Source organism: Crinia signifera, chromosome 3, assembly GCF_055691185.1.
Source record: "Crinia signifera chromosome 3, ASM5569118v1, whole genome shotgun sequence".
Taxonomy (NCBI): Eukaryota; Metazoa; Chordata; class Amphibia; order Anura; family Myobatrachidae; genus Crinia; species Crinia signifera.
Genome location: NC_139219.1, coordinates 46,968,089 through 46,987,372, shown reverse-complemented (window position 1 = coordinate 46,987,372; position 19,284 = coordinate 46,968,089). Strand labels below are relative to the sequence as shown.

The window sequence follows — 19,284 nt, the reverse complement described above, 5'->3', positions numbered from 1 at the left end:
GATGCTGGAATCCAATATCCGGCTTTGCGATCTGTGAACATAATGGGGAGCAGTAACAGGCAGCTGGAGAAAGGGGGTTGAGTTTAGGCACTACTGGGGGGACTTAGGGTTAGGCTGCGGGTAGAGGGGGGATTGTTTTGAGCAGTAGGGTGTGGGGGTTAGGGTTAGGTACTAGCGGGGAGGGTGAGGGTCAGGCTCTATTGGGAGGGAGTGGTTATGGTCCTGGAAGGGAAGGTTTGGGGTGCAGGGGATTTCTTCCATTAGGATGCCAGAGTGGTGCGTTTATTATATTGTTTCTGTGCAGGGTAAATACTGGCTGCTATCTATTAACACTGCAATTTAGATTTCAGTTTCAACACACTCCACCCAAATGTCTCTCTGCACATGTTGCATCTTCCCCACCTGCAGTGCAGCATGGTTTTGTCCAGTTGTGTGCTTTCCTGTTTTGCTCATCAGGCCTTTAGAATGAAGTGGATGGTATTTTTGGAATCAGCAGCACAAAAATTTCCAGAATCAAATTCAGATCAAACTAACGACCTGTCGAACTAATGACCTTTCGACCTAGAACCATGTCGACCTTTTCCTATATCGACCTTTTCCCATGTCGACCTAATGGTGTCGACCTAATGACTGTCGACCATCATGCTGTAGACCAAATGACCGTATCCCATCTGGAGAAGTCATTTATGTCTTATTGGGGCAGATGTATTAAGCCTTATCAAGAGATAAATGCAAGGGTGATAAAGGGCCAGATGTATTAAGCTTTAACAAGAGATAAATGCAAGGGTGATAAAGAGAGATAAACATCCAGCCAATCACCTGCTAACTGCCATGTTACAGCCTGTGTTTGAAAAAAGTCAGTAAGGAGCTGATTGGCTGGACGTTTATCTCTCCTTATCATCCTTGCATTTATCTCTTGTTAAGTCTTAATACATCTGCCCCAATGAGAGATAAACGTCCAGCCAATCACATCCTAACTGCCATGTTACAGGCTGTGTTTAAAAAAAGTCAGTAAGGAGCTGATTGGCTGGACGTGTATCTCTCCTTATCACCCTTGCATTTATCTCTTGTTAAGCTTAATACATCTGCCCCATTGTTCCAAGCAAACAGCTACAGCAGAGTGTTTCAGACAGTTGCCTTGGCAACATCCAGTATATGCCCTATAGGCCAATGTTGCACTGTATATGACATTAGAGGTTACATTCTCTGTCGCTGTTTGTCACAGCCAATGATCGTTCCTTTAGCATTTTAAAGTTATCAGTCAATGGATGGACTACATTATACTTATTATACTACATTACACTGTGAAATATAATCAGAGGGTTAGATGCATGCTGTAACAAGTATGACACTTCACATGTCATCAACATTCTGCTGCTCAGCCAACAGCGGCAGACATCATAATTGTTCAAATAAGTTATTCTGGGTGTAGATGTATAAAGCAGTGATAAGGGAGAAGTGAGCCAGAGGAGAAGTGGCCCATGGCAACCAATCAGCTATTCTGCATAAGTTAATATAATGCAAATTACTGATGTTACTTCAGTGCTGATTGGTTGCCATGGGCAACTTCTCCTCTGGCTCACTTCTCCTCTTTCTCACTTCTCCTCCCTTATCACTGCTTAATACATCTATCTCTCTGATTGATATGTTGGAAACCAGTTATGTGTGCCGCACCATTCTTGTCTACAATCTTCTGCTCCTCTATGGGAGAAGCCTGAAGAGAAGACGCCCATGTGCTGCTAGGGGGGCAGTGATGGGCACTGCCATGTGCCACATTTTATCCCCAGGCCCCACCCCTAAGGCAATCGTTAGATTAGGTTTTTGCAGAGGGGAATGTGGGGGTCCGTGGAGTAGGCGGGAGACTTGGCCATGTTTCTGTGGGGGTCGGAAGGGTGGCCCGATTTTCGGTAGCCTTGCAGCCATTCCAGAAGGTTAGGGAAGTATGGTTAGTCGTCTTTTTCTTTGTAAGAAAAATCCAGGTGACAATTTTCTGCACGTCTATGTGACTTGTGCGCTTCCTGTTTTGCAAGAGGAAATGTCCTTACCACACTGGACAGAGAACAGGACCTCACCCTCGCTCTGTGACATATCTCTCTCCACACAGAAATATTCCTCTTCATCCCCCAATTCCACCACATAAGACACTGTGCTCTCTGGACAGCTAAGATAAAGGAACTTGAAAGGAAAGACTAGGACATACTGTACTGCATGGTAAAATATAACATACTGTACAAGAAAAGACAAGGACATGCAAAATAAGGCCAATAGAGATTGGAAAGGCACAGGGCAGTTCTGCCTGGGAAAATGACTCCGTTTAACCGGTGACTTCAGCACTCAGCAGAGAGCTAAGTATTGTCAATGGATGCATGTAGTGTGGTGGGGGAACCGCACACCCTGCACCCATTACAAATATGCCCCTGGTAAGACAGAATGCAGTACAGTAGCTGAAAAGTGGCGAAGCAGTAATAGAACTAGGGAAAGCTGGTAATACACACACTGGGCACGATTCAGAAATACATATCTGTGCGACTGCGTTCCACTACACAGTTAACATGGATCTGACATCTTCCTTCCGCGGCCATGCTGTGCCAACAAGGTTTCTCAGAAGGTCGGTTAATGACCACCGATGTGGGTCCAATGTCTTCATCTTCGTACACAAGCATAACTTTACTGGATGCCTCAATACAAATCCAGGATGTTGCGACATATGCATATTTTGCCCACCCAGGGTGAAATGTAATAGGATGAGAGATTCAGAAAGTGAGAGATTTGGTAAGACTCTCCCGTTTTTTTTTAAAGCGGCAATCATTTACACTGCAAAAGCAAACTGGTTTTGCAGTGTAAATGATTGCCGCTTTAAAAAAACTGGAGATTTCTTATCAAATCTCTCACTTTCTGAAGCGCTCATCCTATTACATTTCACCCCCAATGTGCACTAAATCATAGCTGCAAGAGAATTTGCGTCCATTTCAGAATCAGTACCAGGGCCAGGAAGCGAATGAACATAGAGGAAAGATTGAAAGCAGAGTAAATGTAAAAAAACTGAAGAGCATAAGCACAAAGAGCTACCCACATCAGCACACATATTTACAGAAAGCTAAAGGCTGCCATACACTAGTACAATTTGGCCTTTTTCTATACGATTTCAATGCGCTGGGCTGATAAATAGTGTGAAAAGTGTCAAATTATAAGTCATATACTCATTCCAATGGTACCATGCGCATCGCATCGGGAGATTATAACCGCTGCACCAAAAATACATAGTATCCTGGGCGGTAAATAATGGGACTGCATGTGATCTAGCAGCAGGGTCATTTGAAGAGGTGTTACATGCGAGGCGCGCACATGCGATACCTCGCCCTAGTGTATGGGGCCTTAAGAAACAGTTAAATCAAGAGAAGTAAAATAAACGCAACTGCGATCTTTATCTTAGGGTATAATGGTGACATTTTTATTATTTCAATGTCACGTTGGCTCAAGTCTCTGGTCCTTATTTTGCTGATTTGTTTATGACTTAGGTACTTCAGGACCCTTGAGGCACAATATAAAGAATAATATATACATGGTGTGTGAATAAAGACTGGAGACCATTTACCCTCAGTGGTGATATGCTTTTTTCTTATGTTTTATTGTGAGTGCATTTGTATATAAAATTTTATTACATATAAAATACGGAATTGCACTATGTCCTGTCATTTTGAGTTCCCCAGAGCCAACAGAACATGAACATAAGGGAGGAGCTTGGAGATTACTGTTGATCCTGATAGGATCTCAAAGCTGTTATTTTTCATATTCCATGTGAGTGCATTTAAAGGAACAGTAATATTACATCCTTTTGAAAACGTTATTTTGCACCATATTGTCTTATTTTGAGTTTCAGAAACAGTACCATCTATCAAGCAGTACGTAAAAGGAAAGTACTGTATATGTAAAAAGGTGGTGGGATAACTATCGGCAGCGAAACTGTAACACACAAATCTTGGTTTGTTAGATAAGGTAGCGTAATAGCTGGTATATATACTCACCCTTAAGCTGATGGTGTATCTCACTTGCTTGTGGTTAGACAGTCCCGTAACATGCGGCTAGGTTAGTGGGTGGCAAGAGTCCATGTACGTCAGCTGGGTCCAGAGCCGCGTGCAGGGGGGGGGCGTGGTAACTGTTCTAGCTACTGCTGGACAAGCAGCCGTAACCGAAGATGGATGGCGGCGTGTAAGCTGACAGCGGGGTCCCGACCCACATGCAGCAAGTAGCCATTCACACTGCTGCTGGGCAGAAAGCTGAAGGGGGTGGTGGATGACAGCATGTGAGCTGACAGCGGGATATTCAATATCAATGAAAGAGAGACCCAACGTAGGATTCGGGATGACATCAACGCGTTTCGTTTCCGTAATCAGCTGGAAACTTTCTCAAGAAGGAAAATTTTCAATACGGCCGCCTAGTAAATTAGGAATCACCATTCTTTTGAATGATGATTCCTATTCGTATTTAGCGATGGCGTATACATTCGTATTTGTAAATACAAATACGAATGTGCCATAAATACGAATACAAATTGTTTCATTTTTGGCATAGTAAATGCCAAAAATCCGAATAGCCTAAAAAAAAATCGTATTTTACTATACAAATAAGATTTTTTTCAGCCATATTTGGCTTAGTAAATTCCCCCCCTCCCCTCCCCATGTGTTTAGAAAGGTCATCACAAAGCAAAAGGAGCCAGTACCTGAGTGATCATGTGGTCTTTGTCATGGAGATATTAAGCAATATTCTCCATTGTCTCTATATACTATTGTATGTTATTATGCTGAGCTGTGTAACTTGTCAGAGTGTGTTGATGTTGCTGCATACTTGCCTACTTTCAGGGAGATTATGGTTGGTAGAAGAATTATGCACAGCACCCCATTGAGGGGGTGTGTCATGCTCCACCCAATGGGTGTGTCTAGTTCCATATATGGAGAGATTGGGAAAAGAGATTGTGAACGTGGCACCTAGAAGCGTGGGTGTGTACTGCTACATCTGAGAGGAATCTTTTAAAATGACTTAGATTCATATGTAGATAACCCCCATGCAGTTAGTAAGAGCTACTATACTTGCTAAAGTGCTGGGAAATGGTGCTGATGATTCAATGTAAATGTATCTATCTCTTATTCCTTTTTCCCCCAAAAAATGTAACAGTGTACTGTGGGCTAGGTGAAATGAGGGAGATTGCTAGACTAATGAGGGAGAGAGGGAGATTGCTTCTAATTCAGGGAGTCTCCTGCAGAATGCAGAAGGGTAGGCAACTATGTGTTGCGGTAATGTGTAAAAACTCATCAGCAGCTACTGTACTAAGAAACAATGTAAAGCTCAAACATTCTGATACACCATTTCCTTTGTGAACACACTTTATTAACTGTGACACCCTAACCCTTCATCATCGTGTAGTGAACTTAGTCACTTTTCCGCATTTTCTTCACCTGTAATGCACAAATATATTTGCGCAGCTTATCGTGTATTTGCAGAATGATATTCTGGTTGGAACACACACACACACAATGGTGTTACAGGCCAATGCTGCCACTGTGGAGATGTGAAATGAGGAAATGATCAGCACTGGAGGTGATTGGCCACTTGTCATCTTGTGAAAGTTACAAGGAAACAGATGCTGCACTATATATATGTCCCAACCTCGGAAACCGTCATTTACCGTCCAGTGACAAGGAGCTAAGGATGGAGAGACAGCCACAGAAAATAAGAGAGGGCTATCTAGTGAAAAAGGTAAGTAATAAGCTACACATGTCTTGTGTTAGCATTTCTAATAATGAACAGAATGGGGACAATCCTGTTGTGTACTGTACTGTATATGACTATAGCTGTCTATTGGAGCATTGCGGAGTACCTGGATTTAGAGGAAACAGCATTAATAACAGAAGTTGCTTTACTTAATAGACAGCTGCACTTCACTTATTTTGAAGCTATATGAATTGTTTGCTATGGCCAAGGGCGTAACTACCATAGGTACAAGGGGTGCATCTATGGGGCCCAGAGCTGAACGAGGCCCATCTTTACTGTCTAAGTAATATGTTTTACACACATTTATCACCGTCAGTTGCTAACTAGGGGGCCTTACAAACATTTGCTACGGGCCTACGAATATCACATTATGCCCCTTTGCTGCAAGTAAGAAGGGCCACTAGTATTATTTACATGGCTAGGAAATTCTCTACATATAGGCATGTTACACTAAGATAAACCCATAGCACATGATGTGGTGCTGGGATAAAATAACCACATGAAAAGCTGTCTGATTTCTTAACGATATGAATTGCACTATTATCCTGTATTATCCACATTACAAGTAAAACTCTTTGGGGGTATTCAATCTGGGGTCATGGCTGTCGAGCTGGCCCGACAGCCGTGACCCTGTCCCATTCTCAGTCTGCTCGACCGAGAACTAGCTGGCGGGATTCAATGTCCCGTCTGCAGCAGAATGGGATGGGGGCGTGGCCGCGAGCTGCAGCGGGGAAGAGGAGAGCTGCAGCCGGGAGCTTGTTGCTTCCCGGCAGAACGAGCCCGACTGCTTGTGAAGTCAGGCTCGTTCTGCCGAGATCCCCTGTTCAGTGCTGTCGGGGGAAGACAGCATTGAATAGGGCCCCGCAGCAATCTCCCCCGTCTGGAGATGGCTGTGGGTGATTGAATAAATTAAATTAAGTAGATTTGACTTATCCTTCAGCCATTTACATGTTTATAAGAAACTAGCAGATAGATCTGAAAGTGTCTGTGTGTGTGTGTGTGTGTGTGTGTGTGTGTGTGTGTGTGTGTGTGTGTGTGTGTGTGTGTGTGTGTGTGTGTGTGTGTGTGTGTGTGTGGTGGAGGGGGGGTGACTATACAGTGGGACCTACATCCACTGACTGCTACATCATTCCCTTTATTGAATTTTTTATTTTTATGTTTATGAAATATTCTTGATTTAACACAGTCTGACTGTCAAGTGTTGGAAAGTCCATGGATTGGCAAAAACGTCCGTATGAATTTGACAATCGGCAGCCGTTTTCAACAGACAGATCCAACTTTAAAGAAAATGTTGCATTTGACACTCTTGAATGCTGTTGTTAACGGCAACATTAAATAGGTGAGTGCTGATATTTCCCCTGTCAGGAAATACCGGCACAGATTGAATAACCCCCTTTGTCTTGACAGTGAATGAATGCTTATTACATTGGCCTTTCATTATAATAATTATGGTAATAATAATAGTGGTCGACAGCCACTTTTGGTCGACAGGAAATAGATCGACATGGGTAAAAGGTCAATAAAAGTAAAAGGTTGAGTTTTGCCATGGACCCCCAATAACTGTAATGCGTCCCCTTGAATGACTCGCTGCACTCGCCATGCTTTGGTCTCGATGCCTCGCTTCGCTCCTCACAGTACTATATTCTCCCTCCATGCCGACATGAAGTAAAAATAAGTAGTTTTTAAAAAAATCGAAAACGTACATGAAAATGTATCGAATGTCAACCTTTTCATGTGTCGTCCTATTGATAGTTGACCAATAATGGTCAACCTTTTGACTGTCGACATATCAACCGGGACCAGTGCGGGTTTACAGCGCGGCTAATTGAATAGCTCCATGCACTCACCCTGATGCCATTGATATGTGTAGGTCTGTGCATCGCCCCTACTTTAGCCCCGCAGTATGCGTAGTGAGAGAACACTGGGGATAATCTCCGCAAACCAACGCACATTCACGTCTACATCAGCCCGTAACATCTAGAATTTCGGTATTTTATAACTGGGATATTAAATCCAACAATGTTAGCCTTGCTTTTTCTGGGGACACACATACAGTATTTACTAAATCTTCTAAAACAGGCATCTGGTGGAGTTGCCCATTGCCACCAATCCGATTCTGTCATTTTCTACAAATCAAAACAGAAATGATAGGTGCAACCTGATTGCTTGAGATGGGTAACGGTTCTACAACTCTACCCTCGTAGAGTAATTCCACATATGAGGGTTGAACACTGGCGATCTGACTAGATTTTTCATGCATGCATCATCTACGTAGTCAGGCAAGAGTGACACGCAGGGCCGCACAGTGCTATGGTTATGCCCCTTTACACACAGAGCGATGTAGGGTCAATTTCTAAACGATCCAGACAACTTAAGTCATATCGCTTAGAAAATGACACCAAATCGCCACATATCTAGACCCCAGTAAATCTACTTGCTGGCTGCCTTTTCCAGGAGAAGGCAGCCAGTTCAGTGAAGCAGTGGGCGGGGCCACTGCTGCGAGTTGGGAAGGGGGCGTGATGGGGCAGAGAGAGACTGCCTTGTGGGCGTGTCCAAAGCGGGCGCATCATTCAACCATGCCCCCGCCGTGTAATGCCGGTATTCCAGGCATTACACGGCGGTGGGCGGCGCTAAAATGACGCGATTCGCATCATCTGACCCACAGACCCCCGTCGAAAGGGAGGGTTCCTGGGAGTCGGACAGCTTTCTAGGAGGGTTGACTCCCTTTCCGGGAGGCCGGGAGAGGGGCCGATTTCTGGGACCCTCCCGGCCATTCCGGGAGGGTTGGCTACCCTGATATATATACTGAGACCGCGTTACCAGGGAAATGACTGCACAAGTAGGTAGGTTGTGCCCTTAGCAACCAAACAGCCTCTACCTATAATTTTGCAAGCACAGACTATAAAACGATGGCAACTTCTGTACTTTTCCATTTGCCTACTCTTAATGAGTAGGCGATACACTGTACATCACCATATTACAAGGCAAAGTTATTTTTGCTACTCATTTGTATATATTCCTGCTATGATTGCAGTTTAGGGTGGGTGGGATATTTCCGTGTTCTGCACATGGTGCCTCGAAGACTGATCCCCAACTGTGATCACATGCTCATTCCAGTGGACAAGTTCAGCAGATGTAAAATACATTGTACACACAAACTGTATGGACTGATGGTGCAGAAAGAGTTCCCCTTTTGGTCTGAGTGTGGGAGGATGCACTGTACAATGAAGCTTGATAATGGCATTTATTACAAAAATATTATTTGCTGAAAGGCATTAGCACCACACAACTACATTTTAGAGATGGTGGATAAAGCGACTCCGCTATTCAATGATTTTATACATTGCCAAACATGCTCCACATCCTCCTGATTACGGCAATGGTATGTAGAAACACAGTGCACAAAATGCAGTTCCATAAGCAAGTCTATGATGCAGTATTTAGGGGTCTATGGGGGTTATTTTGGTTCACTTCTTCTGGCAAATTCCTTCTTAGATGGACAAAACCATGTGCACTGCAGGGGGGCAGATGTAACATGTGCATAGAGAATTAGATTTTAGTGAGTTATTTTGTTTCTCTGCAGGGAAAATACTGGCTGCTTTATTTCTACACTGCAATACAGATCTCACTTTGAAGTAAAACCCCACCCAAATCTAATTCTCTCTGCACAAGTAACATCTACCCCACCTGCTGTGCACATGGTTTTTTCCATCTAAGAAGGAATTTGCCAGAAGGAGTGAACCAAAATAACCCCCTATGTTCTCAGCCGTGGAGAGAGATAATGTGGATGGGGGGAAAGAACCAGCCAATTAGCCCCTAACTGCCATGTTACAGGCTTGATTTGAAAAATGACACTTTCACACAGCAAATGCAGAGTCACACCTGGGATTTGGATACTGGTCCCTAGAAATGCCGGGTTGCTCGACCCAGGAATTTAGCCAGTGGTGCTTTCAGACCGCAGATCAACCTGGGTTGATACGGCAATGTTTGGTTTGTTGGAGGGTGGCGGGCCACAAACCAGTATCCTGAGGTCTAACTCCGCCTCTTCTTGTAGTATACCAAGTGTTACACTTTTCCATGTTGAGCTGTTGTTTCAAATGAATATATGTCTGGTAGCTTCATTTTTTATTAGAGTACTCGGATCACCCTCAGAATCCCATTGGCTGGTTTCATAGGAGTTGGGGGCAGGCTTAGGAGTATGTGAAGCATTATGCTGATACCCGGAGGCTGCATGGCACCCGATACATACAGCGCCAGCAGAGAGGGTGAGTGCTAAGCACATGTATACATACCGGTTATCATGTATGTGCTGGGGATCGCCAGTGCTTAGTGCATCGGGCATCGGGCATCAGCATTAGCCATTACAGACTGTTAAATCCACCCTTGGATTCTAATTGACTAGTTTTACAGGAGTCCAAGGGGTGGGCTTAACAGTGTGTTATGGCTTAGTTTATGCTGATTCCCGGGGGCCATAAGGCATCTGATACACTCAGTGCTGAGGTTGATAACATGTATTTATTTATGGGCTTAGCCATCTCCCCCTGCACTTTATGGCGGGCAGGAGAGGTGCTCTCCCCACTCTGCACCTCTGAGAATCCCCAATCCTTGCCCTGTCGCTGTCTGCGGGAGCGGTGGGCGGGAGATTTCAAAACTCCTATTCAAATCAATCAACAGCCACTCGTTCAATTGAATAGTAGTTGTGAAACCTCCTTCCCATACCCCCACCCCCAACCACACTTGCTACCACAGCCTATTCCTCACTGGCAGCTTTCTGGTAGTCTTTTACATGGCACATGGCTAATTCGTATGTAGCCCTCTCGGGATTCTGCTGGGGTACTTCAATGGAAATCGGGTCCAACTTGAAGTCAGACCTGTGTATGAGTCCCCCCAACTACTGCCTAAACCTAACCCCATCTTCTCTAGCCTGACCCTAACTCGCTCCACATACTCCCCAATCAGAATGCTGGCTGTTGGTATTCAGGGGTCGGCATCCTGATGTTTTCGATATATAGTGCTGGCCTTCTGAAGGCATTGGGAATGTCTGCGTAAGTATATTGAATGCCAGCTGATCGTATCCCATTATACTGCCCTATAACATCTGTTACATCTGTTACATATTATACTGCCCTGTTCCATCGTGTACTGCCCTGTTACATCATATACATCCCTATCACATCTGTTACATCTCATACTGCCCTATCTCATCTGTTACATTTTATACTGCCCTGTTACATCTTATACTGTCCTGTTACATCATATACATCCCTATGACATCTGTTACATCTCATACTGCCCTATCTCATCTGTTACATCTTATACTGCTCTGTTACATCTGTTACATCTGTTACTGCTTTGTTAGATGTTATACTGCCCTGTTACATTGTATACTTCTCTATCACATCTGTTACATCATATACTGCCCTATTACATCATATACTGCCCTATCACATCTGTTACATCTCATACTGCCCTATCTCATCTGTTACATCTTATACTGCTCTGTTACATCTGTTACTGCTTTGTTAGATGTTATACTGCCCTGTTACATTGTATACTTCTCGATCACATCTGTTACATCATATACTGCCCTATTACATAATATACTGCCCTATCACATCTGTTACATCTCATACTGCCCTATCTCATCTGTTACATCTTATACTGCTCTATTACATCTGTTAGATTTTATACTGCCCTGTTACATTGTATACTTCTCTATCACATCTGTTACATCATATACTGCCCTATCACATCTGTTACATCATATACTGCCCTATCACATCTGTTACATCATATACTGCCATATCACATCTGTTACATCATATACTGCCCTATCACATCTGTTACATCATATTCTGCCCTATCACATCTCTTACATCATATACTGCCCTATCATATCTGTTACATCATATACTGCTCTATCTCATCTGTTACATCTTTTACTGCTCTGTTATATCGTATGCTGCCTTATCACATCTCTATGATACTGCCCTATCTTATTTGTTACAACTTGTACTACTCTGTTTACATCTTAGGACACTAGAGAAGCTGTATAATTGGCACAGCTCTAATGTTGTATCTGTAATACAAACATGTTTTGCTAATAACATCTTGATGCTTGCCAGGTACATCTATCCACATCACTGGCAGTTTTGGCAGACAAATGCCACTACACCATGCAGGCATTGCCATAACATAATTTCATTGAATAAAATGTGACATAATTAGCATTATAAATGAATAAATATACAAAGAGCTTACGTCAACAGAAGCAAATTTACACTATGTTGTCTGTCAATTCAGCTAAGAAACAAAAATAAAAAATAAAATAAAAGGATGTAATCAGGGACAAATGTTTTTCAGATAAAAGATACCAAGAACAATAATACCACTTTCACACTGCCTAAACGTTTTAAAATACGGCATTTTAAAACGGTATTTAAAATGGGTCTGAGCCTTGACAATTGCAGTAGATTACCGTGTTAAATACCATTCACATCGGTCAACCCGTTTTTGATCCCCTCAACACGTTTCAAGGCAGAATGCAGGGGACAGCCTATCACAGGTCTGTAATCTGTTTTTTTTTTTTGCTAAATACCATTTTAGAGCCATTCTCACTGCATAAAAAAACGTCTCTGAAACGTGTAGGACTCTGCTTTTTAAATGTTTTGAAATACCGGTTATCTTTAACCGGTAAATCAACTCTGGCACGTAAACGTGTTGAAATGTGAAAAAAACAGCAATTTACCGTTATATATAAGTGCGGTGTGAAAGGGGTATAAGTGTCCTGGGTATGACATTTCTTACTGATTTGTCATCTGTTATTTATTTGTTTATTTGTTTGTCTGGTATGCATTCGGACACCATTGGACCAATTTGGACAAAACCAATGCGAGGTAACATAGTAACATACATGATAACATAGTAATTAAGGCTGAAAAAAGACATTAGTCCATCGAGTTCAACCTATTTGACTTGTAACTACTGACTTGACTGTCATATCTATAGGATTCCCTTAGTGGCCATCAGTTTTTACTTAAATTCATTAACAGTAGTTGCTTTACCCTCCCCCATCGGCAATGAGTTCCATAATGTTACTGCTCTAATGGTGAAGAATCCTCTTCTTAATTCAGTATGGAATTTATTTTCCTCGAGCCTCAGTACATGCCGGCGTGTCCTAAGTATAGGTCTGTCAGTGAACAAATTATCTCCCAGTTCCATATGATTCCCAATCCTGTATTTGAACATACTAATCATATCACCTATCAACCTCCGTTTCTCCAGTGGAAACATATTCAGTTTGGTTAACCTATCTGTATTCTAGTTATTCAAGACCTTTTACTAGAACTTTATTAGTCGCCTTCTCTGTACCTGTTCCAATTCATTTATGTCCTTTTTAAGGTGCGGTGCCCAGAACTGAACACAGTATTCCAAGTGTGGTCTGCCTTGTAAAGAGGCACGGTACTTCTGTACTTTCACGGCGCCAGCATGGCGCCGCGCGTCAGAGTCCCCTTACGGGGCTCGCTTCGCTCGCCCACGCTGCGGGCTCGGTGGCTCGCTACGCTCGCCACGCTAATTAAAATCAACTCCATGCCAACATGGATAGTGGAGGTATGAACTATCCATGTTGGCATGGCGTTAACTTAGTTTATTTTACTTAGTTAGTGGCGAGCGTAACCCGGAAGTACGCGCGGCGCCATGCTGGCGCCGTGAAAGTAAAGAAGTACCAGAGGCACTATCACATTGGCATCCCTTGAATTCCCCTTTTAATGCATGCCAGTGTCCGGTTTGCTTTTGCTGCTGCACTATTACCCTATTTTTTTTATCTATGATGACCCCCAAGTCCTTCTCTACAGCATACATACAGATAGTGGTAGATGCTCAATTAGTTCAGTAACATTACCCAGGTGCATGAGGGTGGGGTTAATACTGGGTAAGTAAAACAAGACAGAATTCCTTATAATAACTCCATTTAGCCTATTAGTAGCTTGTTCATTTTTGTTCCCATAATTCATTACTTTACATTTATCAACGTTAAACTGAATGTTCCACCTTTTTGCCCACCTTTCCAGTTTATTTAAGTCACTTTTATACTGTTTCCTCTCTTGAGTTAATTTCCTTACTCAATTTCATGTCGTCCGCAAATATTGCAATTTTACGCACAATGTCACTACCAATATCATTAATGAATATATTAAACAAGGTGGGTCCCAATATTGAACCTTGCGAGACTCCACTTTGGACCTTACTTCAGCTGGAATGTATGCCATTTACCACCACTCTCTGTCCCCGATTGTGCAAGCAGTTTTTAATCCAATTACAAATTTTATCTTCTAATCCCAAATGGCCTAGTTTCATTAATAACCTTTTATGAGGCACCATATCAAAAGCTTTAGCGAGGTGGCTTGGTTGGGTCCAGATAGGTTCATGGCTACTAAGTTACCCAATCCCGACCCCGTTGGGGTCCCAGGGGACCAAAAAGGGGTCCGTCCAATGCAGAAAGTGGGTCAGTGAAGCAAGATACAAACCCTAGCAACACTGAGGAGGGGAATGGAGACAGCAGGAAGCCACAGACTGAGAGTTATATAGTGTGAGGAGATGGGTCTCCCATTAGCACATAGTATATCAGGAGATGCATGATGTGTCAGTGAGGTCAGGGCTGCATGTGACATGGGCAGTGAAATGATGCAAAGAGGAGAATGGAGGTAGCAGGAAGCCACAGACTGAAAGTTATGTAGTGGGAGGAGCATGGTCCCCCAAAGTCATGATCTCTTACATATTTGTCATCTGTTATTTGTCTATTTGTTTGTCCAGTATGCATTCGGAAACTGTTGGACTGTTTTAGATTAAACCAATGTGAGGTAGCTTGATTGCGTCAAGATTAAGTTCATGGCCACTTTGACCCCCAATCCTGACCCTATGGGTGTCTCGGGGGCCCAAAAAGCAGTCCAGCCAGGGAAGCAAGACAAAGTGGGCCAGGGAAGCAAGATATGGCAAATTTGCATTACATAGCGGAGGTAGAGGACATGGGGTTTATTAAAAATTATATGGTCGGACTTGGGAGCCGACCACAGTGAAGTATATGCTTGGCACAATACGTGCATGGGGAGCATGTTCAGGGCCTTCAGCTTGATGGATTTGGATGAGGACTTAAGAGAGGGATGGCAAATGGTCTGGGACACCGACTGAAGTGGCCAGGACCTTTGTCTAATGTTGGTGTAACCCGGGCAGATCTTTGTCCAGGGGAGCGTGTTATGAAACTGAGCAACGCGAGTACCTCAGCTAGTTTAACAATAAAAAAGCATTACTGTGAATAAGTTTGTCAATGAAATAATAGCATAGAAAATAATTGAGGGCCTAAAAAGATAAGAATGAAAGGGATTCAAAATATATTACTTTGTTTACTAAGTTTGCTTCTTGTTCTATGGTTCTTAACCTGTTCTAATGAGAAATTGTTACAATATACTGCACAAAATTGACAACATTGAAGTGTTTTATACAGCATAGACATAATAAAGGGGGTTATTCTAGTTCACTCTTTCTGACAAAATCCTTCTTAGATGGACAAAACCATGTGCACTGCAGGTGGGGCAGATTTAACATGTGTAGAGAGAATTAGATTTGGGTGGGGTTTTACTACAAACTGATATCTGTATTGCAGTGTAAAAATAAAGCAGCCAGTATTTATCCTGCAAAGAAACAAAATAACTCACCCATATCTAATTCTCTCTGCACATGTTGCATCTGCCCCCCTGCAGTGCACATGGTTTTTTCCATCTAAGAAGGATTTTGTCAGAAAGATTGAACTAAAATAAGGCCCAAAGTTGGTTGACAATCATGATTTATGGTAGTGGTTCCAAATCGCATTAGCATAACGACACCCTGCGGTATGTAAAAAATGTTCCCGCCACCCAGGGACCAAAAGGTTCTTATTGACAACTTCAGGAAAAATATTAAATGAAGTAAATTGTTTTCATATGTCATCATGCAGTTCAGTTATGCAGTGAGGGACAGGATTCACTTCTGCTTGCCCAAATATTATTTGATGGGAAGCCACAAGCTCTGGTTTTGCCTAATGTGGGGTACACACCAGGACGATATGGCCCAAAACGAGCTAATTTAGATTCAATCTCGACTAATTGTATGTAAATCGGCCGTGTTTTGGGCCATTTCGCTGCCCTTTTGGTGCGGTCCCGATCGGATGTGCGGCCCCGCAGGTCGTTAGATCTTTTCTGAGATCCTACCTGCTGCAGGTAGGATCTCAGAAACGACCATTGTAGTGGTTGTGAGTCGCGATTGGATCGCGTATACATCTGGGGCTTTTTTTGTGCCGGTCGGCGGCTCCGTCAGCTCGTGAGCGGGTCTTACATTCCTGTGACGACCTGCTCACGAGCAGGTTCGTCCTGGTGTGTACCCAGCATTACACATTTACCATAAATAAGTTGAATTGGCCTCGACCACCAACCCAGTGCACCCTTGCAAGTGCCCCAAGGTACCCCAGGGTGTCACTGGCCTATGGCATAAAGGCCATATATCTATAGTATATAATATATATATATATATAATAAAAACATAGAATTTGACAGCAGATTAAAACCTCTCTGTCCATCGAGTCTGCCCTTTTTTCATTTATCTGGCAACTTCAAACCTATTTGTTCCTCATGGCTTTGTTAGGATATTCTTATGGCTATCCCGAGCTTTTCATTTTATTTACTGTCTTAAGTACCTTATACATGCAGTGAGATTTTGACTATGCGATTTCCCTTGAACTCCCAGAGCACAGAACCGTACAATATTGACTATAGTAATTTAAGATTTTGACTCAATCTCGATGTCATACACCATTGAAAAACACGATTCATGAAATCCTGATTCTGCCGAAATTTCCGAGATTTGTAAAACAAAGGTCATCTGAGTTTCGGCAATATCCAAAGTGACTGATCAAGTTAACATCAATTACAATTCTTAGTAAATATACCCCATAGCCAATACCACCTTTGATGGGAGGCTATTCCGTTTATACACTACTCTTTCTGTGAGGTAAATCTTCCTCAAATTCCCCCTACCTATGTCTCTGCAGTGTCAGTGCATGTCATTAAGTTCTAATCTCCTTCTTTGAAGAATATTTCCCTGGACCTTACTAAAATTCTGCCATATTTGAAAGTCCCCCCTTCATTAGGGACTGTAAGTCACTTTTTTGTTTTGTTGATGCTGTTTCTTTATCTATCTATCTGCCTATCTGCCTATCTATCTATCTATCTATCTATCTATCTGCCTATCTATCTATCTATCTACCGTATTTGCCGGCGTATAAGACGACTGGGCGTATAAGACGACCCCCCAAGATTTCCACTCAAAATGTAGAGTTTGTTATATACTCGCCCTATAAGACTACCCCCTCTTCCACACACCAAATAAAACGTACCGTGCGATACTGGATGGGATATAGCAAGTAGCCAGTCTGTGTATCCTGGAGGGAATACTGCTGGGCTGTCAATCACAGGGGGCGTTCGGAGGACCTAGTGTCCCTCAGGCAGGGGTGCTAGAACTGGAGGCAGAGGGTTAGGCTGGAGGGGTTCCCCGACTACCGGCATAATCTGCTGCTGTTAACTGGAGTGCCTGTCCCTGATCCCCCTTTGCTGTGGTGCGTGGTCGAGTGGGTGGGAGCTGTACCTGTGGGGAGCCTCTCCCCCTGAGTGCCATGGCTCCGGTCTCCACGTGTGCTGCGGCGGGTGGCGGGTCCCTTGTGCTGCTGTCCCCGGCGCCTCTGTCTGCTCTGGCCTCGGCTACACTGTGTGGCCTCCCTTTTCAGCGGCTGTGCTGCGTCGGTGTGGGAAACGGTCATCACGGCACTGGTGCGGCACCCTCTCTCTGGCTACACGTGAGTTCCCTGCATGGTGCACGCTCCTTTCTCCTCTCTTCCACTGCCCGCCTCTTCCTCCCGGCGCCAGCCAATCCTGTGGCTTCCTCTTCTTCCTGTCACTCAGGAATGCTGCAGCGGCTCCCCTCCATTAACCCTGCACAGCCTGGCCTGATCCCAACTGAAGTGTACCCGGCGTATAAGACGACCCCCCCACTTGGAGGCATGTTTTTCAGGGGAAAAAAGTCGTCTTATACGCCGGAAAATACGGTATCTACATTGTATGCATGAAGAAAATCACAAAGGACAAAAGAGCGGTCCTTTGCAATGAAAACACTTCCATGTATATGAACTGGAGTCCTATGTGTGTCCAGAGCCGAATTTCCTATTAGGCACGTGAGGCACGTGCCTAGAGGCGGCACACGTTTGGAGGCGGCACTTGGATGCCTGTGATAGTACTGTCAGCCCAAAATGTACCAATAACTGCAAAATATCCACTGCACTGTACCATATTCCATCTTGTATAGAGTGTAAATGGATAGGACATGCAGATACTGCCCCTGTAACTGTTCTACTTAGTAAATATGTATTCATAATAAAAGAACATGTCACAGTTAGTCGCTTTTTTTATAAATCCATTATATTGGCTATTATCAAATGAGGGCATATAAGTAATCAATAAAAATAATACAATTAGGTGGGGGGGGGGTGTGGGGGTGAGAATATTATTATTGTGCCTAGGGGCGCCCTCATCCCTAAATCCGCCCCTGTGTGTGTCAAGTATGGATCCCTCTGAGAGGCAGTGTGATAGAACCCATGGGCAGGAGTGTTTCTATAATTTTGTGGGCCCCATAGCAAAATCCTGATAACATCACCCTCCCCACACCTACCCCCACTATTCTCACTATAATATCCCTTAGTGGGGGGGGGGGGGGGGGGGGAGAGAAGGGGGAGAGAGAAGGGGGCTGGGGGGAATGAGAAAAAGATAAGGGGCCTGATTCTCTAAGCTTCAAAAGTGATAAAATGGGGAGTGATAAACAGCCAGCCAATCAGCTCCTGTCTGACAGTATTCAAACCAGTGGTCGAAGTGGAAATTTTGAAGTGGGGGTATGGAAATTTTGAAGTGGGGGTATGGAAAAGTAAAGAGTGAATATAGTGCGCACCTTCGGACACCCCCCTGTCCATCAACGTCACCTGCCAGACTGCCCCGTTGTACAGGGGTATTACAAAAGCACAATATGCGCTGCTGAGTGATCAGAGAGCATCCTGAGGGGGAAAAAATATATATTTTTTTTATCTTCAGATTAAAGTGGGGGTATGCCATACCCCCGTATACCGCCCCACTTCGACCACTGCATTAGATTATAAATACATTGCTTGTCATACCATAGTTTAAAAATGAAGTTAAACCTCAGAAAATACAGTTTTCAGGAGACCCGGCCCCAGTACGTGAGAAAACTGGTGCTGGTGAGATCAGACATTACTAAAGGGGGGACAGAATGAGTTACAGAGTATCACAACTTTGCTCGCCCTTGCTCCTCTATTTCTCTCCCCTCGTCCCTCTCTCCTTGGGCCAGATTCTCTAAGCTTCAAAAGCGATAAAATTGAGAGTGATAAACAGCCGGCCAATCAGCTCCTACCTGCCATGTCACAGA

The 19,284-nt window shown here is 43.6% G+C and overlaps 1 protein-coding gene across 1 annotated transcript in view; it reads left to right on the top strand.

Moving 5' to 3' along the window:
- The first annotated feature begins 5,645 nt into the window (after positions 1-5,645).
- PLEK (pleckstrin) overlaps positions 5,646-19,284 on the top strand; it is a 52,777-nt gene continuing 39,138 nt past the window's right edge. The window contains exon 1 of the mRNA XM_083175739.1: positions 5,646-5,754. Coding sequence (XP_083031865.1) covers positions 5,707-5,754 — 48 coding nt within the window. The 5' untranslated portion in view covers positions 5,646-5,706. The remainder of the gene's footprint in view (positions 5,755-19,284) is intronic.